A 16,823-nucleotide genomic window follows, 5' to 3' on the forward strand; every position below is an offset into this window, starting at 1 on the left:
GCCATTACTGCTTAATACCCTTGGGAGCTCTGAGCGGCCGTAGGCGGTCCGGCTACGCTGCTGGCGGGGCCCCTTGGAGCCATCGCACGCAGAAGGAAAGGCCGGGGACCTGCAGAGAGAAGCCCACCCACCCCTGACCACACGGGCAACACCAGCGAGAAGACAGGAACAGCTCAGCGGAGCCCAGCCCGGACTGAACAGGGAGGAGGCAAACAAGACAAGTATTGTTTCAGCCGCTGCGTTTTGGGGTGGTTTGTCACCAACAATCGATAACCATGACACTGGTTGGTTATCCACACATGCGCTTTTTCCCCCCCTAAATACGAGACAATGACTCAAATGAAAAGAAAACGTGACATTTTCCCACCACATCCTTCTCAGCCTGGTCATCTGCTAAGAAGAAAACACATCTTTTCTCCCAAGTTTCCATGATTCTTTTTTCCCATGATTTTTTAATGGCAATGCAAAGGGAGAGAGTCGACTTCTGACAGTCTGGGGCCACTGGCTTAATTATCATTTAGCCAAAAAAAGAGGCCATCAAATAAATTATCCACTACTGGATAAGCAATGATAAATGAAACTGTTCTCACTCCCACGGGATGTTGTCACCCTTTCCAAAACGTTTTTCCTCTTATAAAAGCCCTGTCATCCCTCACAAAGAGAAAAATAATTGAATTTTTAAGGTCATAAAAAGAAAAGAAAATGCCAATAAGTAGAATTTGAATCACCATCATCATTAAAATATAGAGCACAATTAACTGCTTCCTCAATTTAAAATAAAATTCTATAAAATATAACACTGTCTACATTGTAGAGATGATTTCTTCTTATCTGAGGAAATGAGTAATTGGTAATCAGGTATTGTCGAGTTAGAATATAGTGGTCTTTAAATGGTTCTGAATTTTGCTTATCCAAAGGTAGTCAACCATAACACAAGCCTTCCAAATTCAAATTCATTCTTCACATGTACTTTCTTGCATCTGTTCTTGATCTTTTCAGGGAGAGGGTAAAGGTCCACATCTGGGGAAGAAATAAGCTAGAATTTTTAAGGAGCACACATCTAAAAGTTTCTCAAGGCATTAAACCATTTTCAAGTGTACTGAAATCTTTTAAACGTACTACCCATTGAGATGGGAATTTCAACTTGCAATATTGAAACTATGAGCTTCCAACATCCCTCACAACCTGGGTCACTGTCTATAGATGTGACTGAGGGAGAAGACGTACAAGGGAGAGGAGTTCCCAGAGACAGTGCTGGAAGGGATGTGGAGGTGAGAGGAGTGCAGGCCCGGGGAGGCCAAAGCCCGGTCACACAGCCAGTCAGGGGCCAAAGGGGATGAGAACTCAGGCATCCTGACGCCGACCCTCCAGAGCTGTCCCCCTGCTTCCCGGGCTGTCCCCCTGCTTCCCGGGCGCCCAAAGACTGTCTCCCCACACAGCTTGGGTCAACCAACTCTAATACAAATGGAAGGTACAGTGACCCCTGCCCTTCCTCACCCACATCAACCGTCTCTCCGTAGTAAGTACCAGCTCTGCCCCTCACAGAATTAATTCCGAATTTGGTTTCAATCCTTAATGAACCCGAAAATAAATCCAGCTTAGGAAAAAGGAGCTTAGGAAGAGAAAAAAGAGGCTGGTTTGTAAAACTTCGTTGTGGTGCCCCTCGCAAGAACACTCATAAATTATCTGCCTGTTAAAAACCCCACCAATGACATAAACCACTGGGAGCACGTCCATGTAAATACCTGTGTCTGTGCTGAAGTCTTGCTGGGTGTTCTCATCTGAAACTTTTCTGCTGCTGCATCAGACCCACATTTTCATAGACTCTAGCATTATCTTCTCTCATTCTGAAAAGAAAAAAAAAAAGAAAGAAAACATGAATAAAAGCACTGACTACGCTAAGCGCACACGTATTTATATAGCACATAATCCATTCTTTGGGGGATCCGAGACGGTACAGACACAGGCCCCAGGAGCTAACGCTCTAGGACAGGCTGTGAGACACGAACATACAGCAAAAGCAAACTAACAGTAGAGTAAGAGTCTTGAGCCCCTGTGCTCTCTGGGGTTGGAGGAAAGCGAGCCGTTTTTCTGGCAGGCAGAGCAAAGGAGGCCTATACGATGAGGTCTTTGAGTAAGGCCTTCAAGCAGGGTAAAATGTGAGCACACAGAAAGGACCGCTATTCATTTCAAGCACAGGGATCCTAACAGGCAAGAGGCCCAAGGAAGGAAAGAGCAGGGGCAGTGAGGCCCACAGACCCACGGAACCCTGAATCCAGCTACATAAAGGGAACAGTGAGGGTGAAGCTCATGGTGGTGTAGGGCCCTGGGATGGAGGGCCAATGCATCAGAAGCCAGACTCCATTCTGCTGAGCAGAATGGAGATCAGAGCAGTCCTTGGGGGACAGAGGACCCAGCAGCCATAGATGCCAACCTGAGAGGGACAAGAAGGGGCTTGGGGTCCGAGGTATCCTGGGTTACAGCCTATAAGGAACACAATGCGAGCAGAGAGGCAGAGAATGTGTCATGTGGAGAGGCCACTGGCAGTAAGGGAGTGGTCATAGTTCCTGCACTGTGCCAATATTCAGGGAAAGCTCTCTGGCCAGGACTCAGAGCCCAGATGAGCTTGGCGCCATGGCACATGACAGCAGACAGCAATTTAAAATATCAACTTTCCCGATCAGTCCACCGGGAAAGCAAAAAGCAGGCAGAAGGAAGAGGCAACTTGGAGGAGAGAATACTTTTGCTGTATAATTTCATTTCAATGTTAACTAGAAGCCAAATGTAAATACAAGCCTCATATTTGCTATCTAAAATGTGTATATAGAGTATTAAAGTCAGCAGGGGTTTAAAAATCCACATCAGAAGCAAACAGAGATAAGACTCTTGGGCAAAAATAAAAAGTAAATGTTATACCACAGACTACCTTAAAATATATAGAAAAATAATAATTTAAGACTGTCGTTCACATAATCGATTTAACAAATGTTTTCCTAACATATATTTTCACTTAAACAAGGGGTTGGCAAAGTTTTTCTGTCTCAGTCTCTGGCATATAATATTCTCTGTGCTGCCTTTTTTTTTTTTTTCTTTTTAAATATAACACCTTAAAAACCATTCGTGAGCTGTACAAAAACAGACATGGCCAGAATTTGGCCTGAGGCCTCCAGTTCGTGGACTCTTGGTTTAAAGGCTCAAAGCAGATTTCTGTTCTCTGCTGACAGGAAAATTAGCAGATCATGATGGTGTTGAGACATTAATGGTCAACTTACTTACTTGTATTTAGCAAAGAGTCTTAAAACAACCAAAGGGACGTTACCTACCTTTGTTGTCTATCATTAACAAGAGAAATCATCCCCACCCCGTAAAAAGGAAAACTAGATTCTTCTTAGAGAACCACCACTGCATAGACTGATAACCTCACATAATCACATAATCATAGTTAGTGTACCAATCAGCCTTTGGTTTAGGTAAATTAAAATTTAGTTTAGAAAGCCACTGACACACTTGTTAATCAGCAGGGTAACAATAATGACAGGCATGTGCTGCAAAGACCTGCTGGTTTTTAAGCTTTTCTATAGGACTGTGTTCAGATAGAAAGAATTTCCTTCATTACTACTTACTCTGCACAAGATGGTGTTGGGGTACAAGGCGGGAGGGGACTCTGATCTCCACTTGTCTGGTCCGTTAGAGAATACTTAATATTTGTATATTCATGCCCTTTCCTCTTGCTTTTCTGAAAGGTGAAGATTGCATACATGAGGAAATGGACTTTTTTAAAGGGAAAAAGAAGCAAAGAGGCATTGTACCAAAGACAGACAGACAGACAGGCAGACAGAAAGGTTGGACCCTGAATAATGACACATCGATCAAATGTTAGGGAATTCACCTCAATGTAAGTAACACCATACAAGTGAAAAGTACTTTTGAACCATATAATTCAAAAGCACAGAGTCATGCATTAACAACTTACTATATTAAACCAAATGCTTCTATTTCTGAGCTAAGAGAGAATTCTCACTTTCTTTGCCACATTAACATCTAATCATTTCATAGTTCACTTGCAACACATTTAATGATTCTCAGATAAACAGTTGGGAAAAGAGTTCCAGAAGTAAGTTCACCCCGTGTAAAAATGGCCTACAGGTACAGAAGATGGTAGCGCTTTACTGTATCCGCCCCACCTCCCACCTCCATCCCAGAAAAGACCCTAGCATCTTTAAAACTTCATTTTTGGCTCTAATGATACTCTTGGGGGAAAAAAAAATTGGCAAGGAAAACCAGTAGAATGTAATCTCATTACAGATGCAGAGTGAACTATATTTGGTAGGAGTCCTGGTTACACGATTTATCACTCTTCACTCCTAAGTTCACCTAAAAACAACCAATTCTGAAAACTGAACCCACCAATCATCATTATATAATGTTGCCTTCATTCAATGATTATTCAAGAAAACCAGCAAATATCAGAAAGGGTATCCACATCAGATACTGACACAGAGCAGGGACTTCCACTCGCCGCTGGAGAGAGGCTAAATTGGTGCACTATTGGTCCGAACTCGCGGGACTGACCAGTTGGTATCCAGTAATAACAAAACTATATTCGACAACCTTGAACATTTGCTTCTTGAGAAACTCATACACAGAAGCTTAAAAGGGCTATAAAAGGATGTCCAGTGACATGTTATTCTTCATAATGTCTACACCAAGAGAATAAATCGATGTGATGCATTCATACCATGAAATAATATGCAACAGTGAAGAGAAACAACAAAAAGAGAGACTGTGTGGGGCGCCTGGGTGGCTCAGTGGGTTAAGCCTCTGCCTTCGGCTCAAGTCATGATCTCAGGGTCCTGGGATCGAGCCCCGCATCAGGCTCTCTGCTCAGCAGGGAGCCTGCTTCCCCTCTCTCTCTGCCGGCTGCCCTGCCTACTTGTGATATCTCTCTGTCTGTGTCAAATAAAGTCTTTAAAAAAAAGAGAGAGAGAGAGACTGTGTTTATCAAAACAGTTTTCATAATCAATGTTAAGTGGAAAAACACAAATTACAAAACAATAAAACAGTATGATACCATCTGGCTGAACATTCTAAACATATAAAACAGTGTTATCTATTGTGTGTAGATTATTGGTATTTGTATTTTAAAAAGAGACTGGAAGCAGGGGTACCTGGGTGGCTCAGTTGGTTGAGCGTCTGACTGCAAACCTAGCTATTGCCCTGTATTTCCAGGGGTAGAAATGAGGGGTGCACTTGGGCTGACAGCTGTGCCTGCCACATTTGATTGCTGTTATAAAGGGAAAAAGAGGGGTACCTGGCTGGCTCACTCAGAAGTGTGTGTGACTCTTGATCTTGGGGTTGTGAGTTGGAGTCCCATGTGGGGTGTAGAGATTACTTTAATAATAAAAAACAAATGGGAAAAAACTTGGAAGAAATGTGACAAAACAAAATGTTCAATTACAGGTATAAGTACTATTATTTTAAGGTTTTTTTGTTTTTTTTTGTTTTTTTTTTTTCAAAATGAAACATAAGGGGTGCCGGGGTGGCTCAGTCGGCTAAGCATCTGTCTTTGGCTCAGGTCATGATCCCAGGATCCTGGGTTTGAGCCCTGAATCAGGCTCCCTGCTCAGCGGGGAATCTGTGTCTCCCTCTGCCTACCGGGCCTGCCGTTCCCCCTGCTTGTGCTCTCTCTCTCTCTGACAAATAAATAAATAAAATCCTCAAAAATAAAAAATAAAAATAAACAAATAAACAAAATGAAACATAAAACAAATTTAAATCCACTGGTGAAGGTTCTTCTTCCTCTCCTTCCTCAAAACTCACCCCAAAACATCAAATAAAAAGCAGAAAATCTTATTTTGCATACAACAAGAATTGTTACGACTCCAACCTATAAACTATAAAGCAACCATATGTGAACATGGGACCAAAATAAAAAGGAAGCCACACAGCCTAAGAGATTTGCTGTCTGACTCTTCACAGAAAAAGCTTGACATTAACAGGCCCCTAGCTGCTTGCTGTCTGTCCGCTCCCTCGTGCGGTCTGCAACTGTGTGGAAAAGGAAACGTCCTAAAGGACAACTGGGTGACAAGATGCAAAGTGCTGGGGACCTTGGATGACACTGTGGAGCTGAGATGCCCACTTCCTTCCCAAATGGACTGCCAACTTGGATTTTTATGTTAGAAGAGAAATGAGCTTCTGTCCTGTTGAAGCCACTATTAATTAGAATGTTAAAGCAGCCCAACCTGTTTGTTACCTGACCAAGCAGCCGTCACAGAACTTACAGTCTAGGAAAGAAGTTACAAAAAGAAATCCGAGGAGAAAATGTTTTGTTTACACGGTATTTTAATGTTTTGAAAAACTGAGGGTTGTTGGGGTTTTTTTTTAAGATTTTATTTATTTATTTATTTATTTATTTGATAAACAGAGATCACAGTTAGGCAGAGAGGCAGGCAGAGAGAGAGAGAGGAAGGGAAGCAGGCTCCCCGTTGAGCAGAGAGCCCGATGTGGGGCTCGATCCCAGGACCCTGTACATCAGATCTCTAGAACTTATTCATCTTAGATCACTGAAAGTCTATACCCACTGAACAGCAACCTCTGTTTCTCCCTCCCTACTAAATACTTTCTTGAAAAAAATCAGTATTTTTACATATAGTGATTACAAAAGAATTTTCTAATGGGGAATACTCAATACAAATGGGACAGGAATTATTTCAGTCAATTAAGTTGCTCAAGGAAAAGCATAAAAATACTGGAGTTTCTCTGCTTATTTAGAAAGAACAAGAAATAAAACTGATCCACATATCAGACTGTCCGTATAGAACAAGAAAAAATCTCAGGGGATAGAGATTGTTTTGATTTAGGGGAGGGCTGTAGAGGGAGATTTGTTACGGAGCCCTAAAAAAATGGTCTGAAATTGATCTATCCTTCCCCTGAATTCAAGGACATAGCAGAGTTACCAAACCTATTGTAATATTTATACTAAATCTTCCAGCCTTGCCAGCTGACACACAGTCAAGGTTGAGAGGAGGGTCCAACCACAAGTCTCGAAAATCATCTGGCATTAAATGTCTTGCCATGTGAAATTAACTGTAGTCCATTCTTACACTTTAATTTACAAAAAAAGCTTGAGGTGCCTGACTGGCTCCGTCAGTAGAGCATGCAACTCTTGATCTCAGGGTCATGAGTTCGAGCCCCATGTTGAGCAGAGAGATTACTTAAAAAAAAAAAAAATTAAGACTACAAAATAAAGCATATATTAATTTTTTTAAAAAGCCTAAAATCCAAGAGCAGGAGGAAAAGGGACAAATGAAAATCCTCTTGGGGCATCTGGGTGGCTCAATCTGTTAAGTGCCCAACTCTTGATTTTGGCTCAGGTCATGATCTCAGGGTTGTCAGATAGAGCCCCACATCAGGTTCCATGCCAGAGGCGGGGGGAGGCGGCGGGGGGGCAAGAAGCTGGCTTAAGATTCTCTCTCCCACTCCCTCTGCTCCTCCCTTCCCCTGCTTGTGTGCACGTTCACTCTCTCTCTCTCAAAAAAAAAAATATAAAGAAAGAAAGAAATGGGATAAATAAATAGAAGAGACAAATCTTCCTCACAAAGGAATTCTAAATAAGTTATATAGAAACTACCCATTCCATGGGGTGTCTGGGTGGCTCAGTGGGTTAAGGCCTCTGCCTTCGGCTCGGGTCATGATACCGGAGTCCTGGGATCGAGCCCCGCATCGGGCTCTCTGCTCAGCGGGGAGCCTGCTTCCTCCTCCCTCTCTCTCTGCCTACTTGTGATCTCTGTCTGTCAAATAAATAAAATAAAATCTTAAAAAAAAAAGAAAGAAAGAAAGAAACTACACATTCCAGAAGCTGGAGCTTGCTTCCTCCCCTTCCTTTGGGTATGGTTTGCACTAAATGACTCACTTCCAAAGAAAAGAGTAAGGACAAGGAAAAAGCATCATTGTTACAGTGAGAGAAATCTGGCAGACACCACCTAAGCCAAGTGATGAAGGTTAATATCCCCAGGCCGTGCTATTATCGGGTACCCCTTGAGCGATGAGAAGGGCACCTCGCAACTCACCTTGTTGGTACTCGGCCCCAAAATCCATTACTCCAATCAAATCACAAGAAAACATCAGACAAACCCACACTGAGGGCCATTCTATGAGACACCTGACTAGCACTCTTCAGAAGTATCACAGTCAAGAAAAACAAAGACTAAAAAAAAAAAAAAAAGAAAGAAAGAAAGAAAAACAAAGACTAAGAAACTAATATAGATCAGAGGGGCACTAAATTCAATGTGGGATCCTGGACAGGATCCTAGAACAAAAAGGAACACTCATGGGAAAACTGGTGAAATTCAAATTAATTGTAAAGCTTAGTTACTAGCAATATATTGGGGTTAATTATTTAGTTTTGATAAAGGTACGATGGTTATACAAGACGTTAACATTGCGGGAAACTGAATGACGCACATATATTATCTTTGCAACTTTTCTAGAAGTCTAAAGACTATTCCAAAATAAAAAGTCAATTTAAAAAAACTACTGGATGGAAAAGGAGAGTTATATATACAATAGAATATATAAACCCACATTAATATGAGGTTGTATAGCGAAAGTTCAACTGGAGCAGTAATTAATTAGCTAATTAGCAACACAACTACTGCTATACAGTACCAGTAAGCATAGCCAGATCTTGGCTTCAAAATACCACTCTACAATAAAGAGAATCAGGGCTCCTGGGAAAAATAGCTGGGAGAGTACAGGACACGTCTTCATATTCTGGTGTCAGAAAGTGTAAGGAAGCAAGATGGGGCACCTGTGTGGCTCAGGTCATGATCCCAGGGTCCTGGGATCAAGCCCCGCATCAGACTCGCTGTCTGCTCCTCCCCCTCCCCCTCTGACCCTTCAACCTGTTCTTGCTCTCGCTCATTCTCGCTCTCTCTCAAATAAATAAATTAAAAATCTAAGAAATATGTATAAGGAAGTAAGAAACTAAACAAATGAACAGGGGGGTGGGGGGGAAGTAGCAAACCAAGAAACAGACTCTTAACTACAGAGAACACACTGATGGTTACCAGAGAGGAGGGGGTAGGGGAATGGGTGAACTAGGTGAGGGGATTAAGGAGGGCGCTTGTGACGACCACAGGGTGTTGTACATAAGTGTTAAATTAATAAATTCTACACCTGGAACCAATATCACACTGTACGGTAGCTGGAATTTAAATAAAAACTTCAAGTGTAAGGGGGATGCCCGGGAGGTGCAGCGGGTTAAAGCCTCTGCCTTCGGATCAAGTCATGATCCCAGGGTCCTAGGATCGAGCCCCGCATAGGGCTCTCTGCTCAGCAGGGAGCCTGCTTCTCCCTCTCTCTCTCTCTGCCTGCCTCTCTGCCTACTTGTGATCTCTGTCTGTCAAATAAATAAATAAAATCTTTAAAAAAAAAAAAAAGGGTAAGGACGTACTCCATAATGGGAACTATCAAAAGGACAGAAGAACCAATTTGAACAAGTGTCCACTAGCCAAATTTGAGACAATCTAAGCAACAAAATAAATAGTAGTAATGGATTATCACCCATTCTGACATGAATGAATGAATGAATGAATGAATAAGAAGGGAAAGCTCTTCCTTAGAGAAGGCTCCCAACTAATAAATGAAAAGGGACTTATGGAAGTAGGAAACCACCACTGGGCAGATATCGCAGGAGTAATTTTTCCAGCCAATAGTGAGTACATGTAAAATTACTGGGCAAAAAGAATGATGGAAAGCAGGTTATTTATATCGTCTCAAACATCTTCCTATAAGATACTAAGTAAAAAGGGGGAAATCAGGGCACCTGGGTGGCTCAGTTGTTAAGCATCTGCCTTCAGCTCAGGTCATGATCCCAGAGTCCTGGGATCAAGCCCTGCATCGGGCTCTCTGTTCCGAGGGGAGCCTGCTTCTCCCTCTCCCCACAGCCTGCCACTCCCCTGCTTGCTGTCCATCAAGTAAATAAATCTTTAAAAAAATAAATAAATGAAATAAAGTAAAATAAAAAGGGGGAAATCGTCACTGTACAGTGGAGAAACCTGACAGACAACACCTTCAACAAGCTATCAAAGAGAACACCGCCAGCCGTGAAACACGTCCACAGAGATGCTCCTGACGGGAGGTATCAGGACGGAACACGGCTTCTATGACAGGCCTGTCAAAAACGCATGACCTGAATCTAATCAAGAGTGCACATCAGACAAATCCAAATTGAGGGGCATTCCATCAAATAACTGGCCTGAACTGTTCAAAAAAGGCAAGGTCGAGGAAGATGAAGACCGAGAAACTGTCCCAGAGGAAAGTAAAGCTATGTGACAAGCAAATGCACCAGGGGACCCTGGACCACAGAAAGACAGGAGGACGACAAACTGGAAAATTTGATATGGTCTGCAGACTAGAAAACAGTGCTGTGTCAATGCTAACTCCCTGGTTCTGATCACTTCACAATGGTTAGGTGGAAGAATGCCTTCATTTCCAGGACACACACATCAGAGCATTAAGAGGCAGGGGCGCAAAAAGGTTGACAGCTTAAGAGCATTTCATTTTTAAAAGTACACATTGTAGATATAGAGAGAAAATACAAATGAATGATAAAGTGTGTTGAAATGTTAACAGGGTGAAGGGAATTCCATGCACTGTTTTTGCAAATTAAAAAAAAAAAAAAAATTGAATACTGTAAGTGGAAGTTAATAAAGAAATCTACTTTCAAGTAAATGGCAGAGTGTGGGAAGAACCCTTTATAAAAACTTGAGAATTTTCTCAAACTCGCCTTACTTGCACCTTCCCTTGGACGCCCACCTGTTTCTGCTTCGCCTCCTCCCAGTGCTGGTGCTACTTCCTGCTTCCTTCCCCAGGCTCACCGCCCCTGATGCTGGTGGTTTTTCATCTACCCTCTTTCACAAATTCCTTCAGTCCCGAAGGTCCTTAACTCTTCAGAAATGGTGGTATTTAAAAGAATAATCAGTTTCATTCCTTTGTTTACTTTAAAACTCAGGCTGCCTCACTGTTTCTTAAGGCTACCGCTCAAGCTTTCTACCAGATGACGGTACCTCTTTACCAAAACGGCAGCGATAAAGATACTCTTAAAGGAGCTCCTAAATCCGAATTACAGCTTGAGATTTAGGGTCAGAGAGACTGTATATGGTAATGACAACACGTGAACTGCTATCAAGGAAGGGAGGAGTAGGCCCTTAAGTCACCAAAACAAGGATAAATGAAGCTTCTGAATGAAATAAAAGGAGCTTTTTTCAAATAAATAAATAAATAGATAAATAGATAAATAAATAAATAAATAAAAGAGCTTTTCCCCAGCTTTTCTAAACAAGATTACATAATATGCTTCAAGATATTCCTGAATTTGGGGCGCCCGGGTGGCTCAGTGGGTTAAAGCCTCTGCCTTCGGCTCAGGTCATAATCTCAGGGTCCTGGGATCGAGCCCTGAGTCGGGCTGTCTGCTTAGCGGGGAGCCTGCGTCCCTTCCTCTCTCTCTCTGCCTGCCTCTCTGCCTACTTGTGATCTCTGTCTGTCAAATAAATAAATAAAAATTTTAAAAACTTTGTTTAAAAAAAAGATATTCCTGAATTTGTATCAACTGTGTTTATACTATGTTTATAAATACTCTTTGTATTGATGAGGACCTAAGTCCTTCTCTTCAGGCAACTTTATGCTTTAACTATTCCTGGCCCAAATTCACTATAACCGGGAGACAAACAGAAAATACCCTATAGTGGGGCGCCTGGGTGGCTCAGTCATTGAGCATCTGCCTTCGGCTCAGGTCGTGATCCCAGGGTCCTGGAATCGAGTCCTGCATCAGGCTCCCTGCTCAGTGGGGAGTCTGCTTCTCCCTCTGCCCCTTCCCCTGCTTGTCCTCTCTCTCTCTCAAATAAATGAAATCTTTAAAAAAAAAGAGAGAGAGGGACGCCTGGGTGGCTCAGTTGGTTGGACGACTGCCTTCGGCTCAGGTCATGATCCTGGAGTCCCGGGATCGAGTCCCGCATCGGGCTGCCAGCTCCACAGGGAGTCTGCTTCTCCCTCTGACCTTCTCCTCGCTCATGCTCTCTCTCATTGCCTCTCTCTCAAATAAATAAATAAAATGTTTAAAAAAAAAAAAGAGAGAGAGAGAGAGAAAGAAAATAGCCTATAGTAGCCATCTAAATATTTCGCAAAACTTACAATGACACCAAGTCAGACTTAAGGTACTAAAGGTCAAAACCAGTACTTTGTTGATTATTTGACCTTACATATCTATACCAAACTGTTGTTGCTGAAGATGTTTTTGTACAATGAAGCAATCTAGTGTTTGGGGTTTAAGATTTTATTTATTTGAGAGAGAGCGTGTGGGGAAAGGAGCAGAGGGAGAGGGACAAGCAGACTCTGCACTGAGTGTGGAGCCCGACACCAGGGCTCGATCTCACAAACCTGAGAGCATGACCTGAGCCGAAATCAAGAGTCGGATGCTTAATCGACTGAGCCACCCAAGAGCCCCTCTAGTGTTTTGACGTGAACTGAGAACGTACTAAGCTAACTAACAGGTATCTTACTTTGGCTAGCCAAGCTCTGATAACGTGGCTGCTGTTCTGCTAGGCTGGAAGTCTCACAATTTGCCGACAGGTAGCATCCCGAGAAGCCGGGTCCTCTGGAAGGCAATACACAGGGTAAAGCAGGCAGGTATCAGTGCTGTTTAGACACTTCCCATCTGCAGCAGAGCGGCGGGGCTGAGAGGGGAGTGGGGGAGACGCCCAGATCCCCAAAGGAGCAGTCTCCTCATTTCCCTCCTCTCAGCGTCTTCCTAATTAACTCAGCTTTGTGTCTGTTATGAATAGCTTCAAATGGAAACACTCCAACTCCACATTCTTCTTCATTATGCATGGCTTATTAAAATGGAAATTTCACTGTTTCCAACTCAACCAAGTTGATGGTTCAAACTGCTGTGTGCTCTGAAGAGTGAAGCGTCCGTTTAAGAGATGAGATCCAGATAAAGACAGCCCGGATCTAAACCGGAACAGGCTGGAAACTTCGAGGCTTTCAGTTCCAAACTTGCCCTGTCAAGCTCCTGGGGTCTGTCTAAGAAAATCCCAACCTTTCCACGGGGCAGTTCCCCAAACTGCCAGGCCAGGACTATAGCAGCTAATCCCCTACGCTAACCCGTCCTGAAATATCAGAGTTATAAAGAGAGGCCCTTCCTAGGTGGGAATGAGATTCCCATTCCCAAACAGTGACAGGTATCTCTTAGAGGCCCATCCTGCTCAAAAGAAAAGCGCATCTGGCGAAGCCACCCAGAAAAGAAAATGAAAACCTGCCCACCAGCCCCTCCGGCACCGGTACCTGTTCTTCTTCAATCCTGCGCTGTAGTGTTTCGATGTAATGCTGGACAGCCATATAGATGAACCTATACTGTGCTTCTGTCTGGACCATCCCTGACCTCTGAGACCGCACCATCTGAATGGTTTTGGGAACATCAATGTCACAGTCAACGCCTGCAAAGCAAGCACCATGAGGCATTAGGAGAAACCGCAGGGCCGGGATGAAATGGTTTAAGGCACAACTTTCAGCAGACTCAGAGAGAGAGCAAATTTAGTCTTTAATGTTCTAACTGAACGTGTTCCAAGGGCTACACTGGCCTTCTGACTGATACAAATGATTCCAGAAAATTACCCGAGAAAGTGTTGGAGGTCGGGACCCCCTCGCTTTCCAACCCCATAACGTCAGCCTGGATGAGGTGGGTGGGCAGAGACCACCGCCACACCGTCAACAAAAGACCATGGCAGTGGGACCCACAGCTCCTAAGCTGCGTTTCATGTCAAAAGCTCAAATAGAATCACTTTTGTTCTCCCGCAAAGATAATGAAAGTCAAAGCCTTCATCCCAGGTTTTGTGAAAATGTTTTAACACTCAAATTCTCTCCCCCAGGCTATTTTCACTAGCACGTTCCTCCCATAAACTAAAAATGGGAACTATCGCTTCTTGCCGTCCAGATGACCTACCTTTCTCTCTGATGATGTCAATAAGGATATCAATCACAATGAACGTCCCTGTCCGGCCGATTCCAGCACTGTGGGCAGAAGGACAGAGAGCAGTGACAATGGAGTCGTTCATGGGGGTTTCAGACTCAAAACCAACTATTAATATTAACAGAAACAATGTCTGCTCTTGGGAGTACTTATAAGACTGTCTATTTGTATTTGAGAATAGATTAGCTAAGAGCACAGGGTTTTGGAGTTAGTCCAAACTGTACTTGGAGCCCAGCTTCTCCAGTACAATGTGCCTGAGCCAAGTCTCATACCTCTCTGACCCTCAGTTTCCTCGTCTGTGAAATGGGGATAATGGTACATACTTTACAAGGTTGTTGTGTGGATCAAACGTCAGTCATGTGTGGGAAGCACTAAGCTCAGAGGCTGGAACAGAACAAGTGCTCAATAAACAGCAGCTTTTAAAAAAGTGACGTTCCAGTCAGGTGGCTCAGTTGGATAAGCGTCTGCCTTTGGCTCAGGTTATGATCCCAAGGTCCTGGGACCGAGTCCCGCATCAGGATCCTTGCTAAATTGGGAGCCTGCTTCTCCCACTGCCTGCTGCTCCCTCTGCTTGTGCTCTCTCTCTCTGTGTGACAAATAAATAAAATCTTTAAAAGAAAAAAGAAAAGGGGAAGTTTCAAACACAGCTATTTGCCCAGTGTACGGATGAGCTTTGGGAAACTAAACTTTCCCCAGTATGACCATGAAGCCCAGCCTTAGGTGCCAGCAGGCTATAAACCGTGGTGAGGGGCCATGGGCGGGGCTTCCGGAGCCTGGGTGGGGAGTGGTCCAAATCTTTTGAAGCAAACAAGTGTCTTATGGGGACTGGGGGGGGGGTGGGGAATGTATCTTATTTCTGTGGCAGAAGAGAACAGGATCACAATCAAAGTGATGAATTCTAAATCACCGTGTTTTTTTTAAAAAGCAAAAAACACAAGCGGACATTACTAGACTACGTAAGGGCTCCCTGAGAATAAGGATTAAGTCCACCACCCTCTGCCCGGCCACCACCAATACCTGGCAGTCCCGCAGGACCTATGAGAAAAACACTCTGGGGTCAGTGTCCCTTAATGCAGTTTACGCATGCCTCAAACAGAGATTAGATTTTTCTCACAGTTCAAGAGCTGAGGTGGGTGGGTAAAAGCCAGCCCTAGTGGCACGGAGAGCAGCAGGGCCAGGCTGCAGCCCAGAGAGGGGGCAGGGGCCGGTCACCTGCAGTGAACTACCACAGGCCCTGCGTCCATAATGCTTTCTTGCTTATGGTGGACCTCCTCCAAGAAGTCCAGCACGCCCCCAGGGTCACTAGGCACTCCGTGGTCCGGCCAGGTCCGAAAGTGGTATTGCCACACGGTTCTCTCTGTATTCCCCTGGAGTAGAGCCAAGAAAAACCAGAAAAGAATTAAATAAATCAAGGGGTTGAGGAATCACCCAGTGCTGATCTTCCCCAGACCTGATGTGAGCCAACGGAACAGGCAGGCACCAAGTCTCCTCATGCTCCATGTAAAGGTCAGATGAGTTTCCCAATCACGTCTCCTTTTGGATCTAGCTGAGAAATCCTGAAGGCAACTCTTTGCCTCCGTCCTAAGAACCAAAATGTCCAAGACAGCAATTAGCTCCTCAGAAAGCTACAACCGGAGTCACCTTTCTGAATCCTCAGGGGCAAGCAATGTCCCCGTTCCTCCTCGTGCACGGGTAGCCCAACTCAGGAGGCAAATGAAGCTTCGGGGACCTGGGGCTCTCCTCCCAGCAGATGAGAAAACAGCTATCTTCTCAAGACATGTATTCCTCTTTGCCTTTTTACACCCAGCCCCCCTCCTCCCCTCTCCCAGAACAGCCACTTTTATTATTCCATTGTAGTATTCTAACCTTCTGTTTAATACAAAATAGGTAAGAAGTCAAGCTTTGTGATCAGAAGGCTGGGTTTAGGCCCGAACCCCACACTCATAATCACTGTGGTCTCCAGACCTCTCTAAGCCTCAATTTCTTCATGTGCAAAGAGGAATGATAATCTCCCTCACCATGCTACTGAGAGGGACTTAACAAGACCAAGTAAACACAAAGCCATTCCTTGGCAGCACCGTCACCAGTGCCCTTCTGAGGACAGGGGTTATTAACAAAGGTCAAGTCTAGAGAAGACCAAAAGCACCACATTCTGGGTCTACCCAGATGAGGCCACTGTAGCAGCCCTGCTGACTGCTCCCTCTCTGTCCTCTGTATCTGAAGGAAATCCAAGCTACTGATGTTTTTAAAGGAGATTTTAAAAAGAAAGAAAAATGAAGCCAGTGTCCGCCACCAGTGACCTTCAGAACATTCAAGTTAGCTGAACCACAATTAAGATCTTTTTGTGAATTACACACATTTAATTTACTGATGTCACGATAAAATTTTTCTTGATGATACGAGTCAGCTCAAACTCAGGGGCTACACAGGAACGACAGGGAAGGAACCCAGATGCCCGGCGTATCCCTATTCCTCCTCCTTGGTATATTTCTGTCCCAAAAGATCTCTGACCCAACTCCTCCCTGCTAGAAAATGTAATGAGATCATGTCACAGCACTTTAGAAAAAAATATAATGAGTTCTATAAAAAGCAGGGAACATGCAACCAGGAATTCTGGAGAAATCACCTGTCCTCTGATGGCACCTGAACCCATGGGTATAAAACACAAACCCAAATGCCAACATTTCCTGTACCTGCTGCTCAAAAATCTCTGTTAGCAAGAAGATGGATGGTTTATCACTAAAACTGAAGAAACGTCCACCTGCTACTCAGAAACACCTGATAACAAGAAGAT

General features: G+C 43.8%; 1 protein-coding gene across 1 annotated transcript in view; it reads right to left on the reverse strand.

Moving 5' to 3' along the window:
• Positions 1-230: 230 nt before the first annotated feature.
• PTPN11 (protein tyrosine phosphatase non-receptor type 11) overlaps positions 231-16,823 on the reverse strand; it is an 80,560-nt gene continuing 63,967 nt past the window's right edge. The window contains exons 11-16 of the mRNA XM_080821919.1: positions 15,242-15,396; positions 14,003-14,070; positions 13,345-13,496; positions 3,624-3,736; positions 1,746-1,847; positions 231-1,020 (exon numbers count right to left, since the gene is read on the reverse strand). Of these exons, the coding sequence (XP_080678045.1) occupies positions 1,778-1,847; positions 3,624-3,736; positions 13,345-13,496; positions 14,003-14,070; positions 15,242-15,396 (558 nt within the window). The 3' untranslated portion in view covers positions 231-1,020; positions 1,746-1,777. The remainder of the gene's footprint in view (positions 1,021-1,745; positions 1,848-3,623; positions 3,737-13,344; positions 13,497-14,002; positions 14,071-15,241; positions 15,397-16,823) is intronic.

The sequence above is a fragment of the Martes martes genome (assembly GCF_963455335.1).
Source record: "Martes martes genome assembly, chromosome: 13".
In the NCBI taxonomy this organism is placed as follows: domain Eukaryota; kingdom Metazoa; phylum Chordata; class Mammalia; order Carnivora; family Mustelidae; genus Martes; species Martes martes.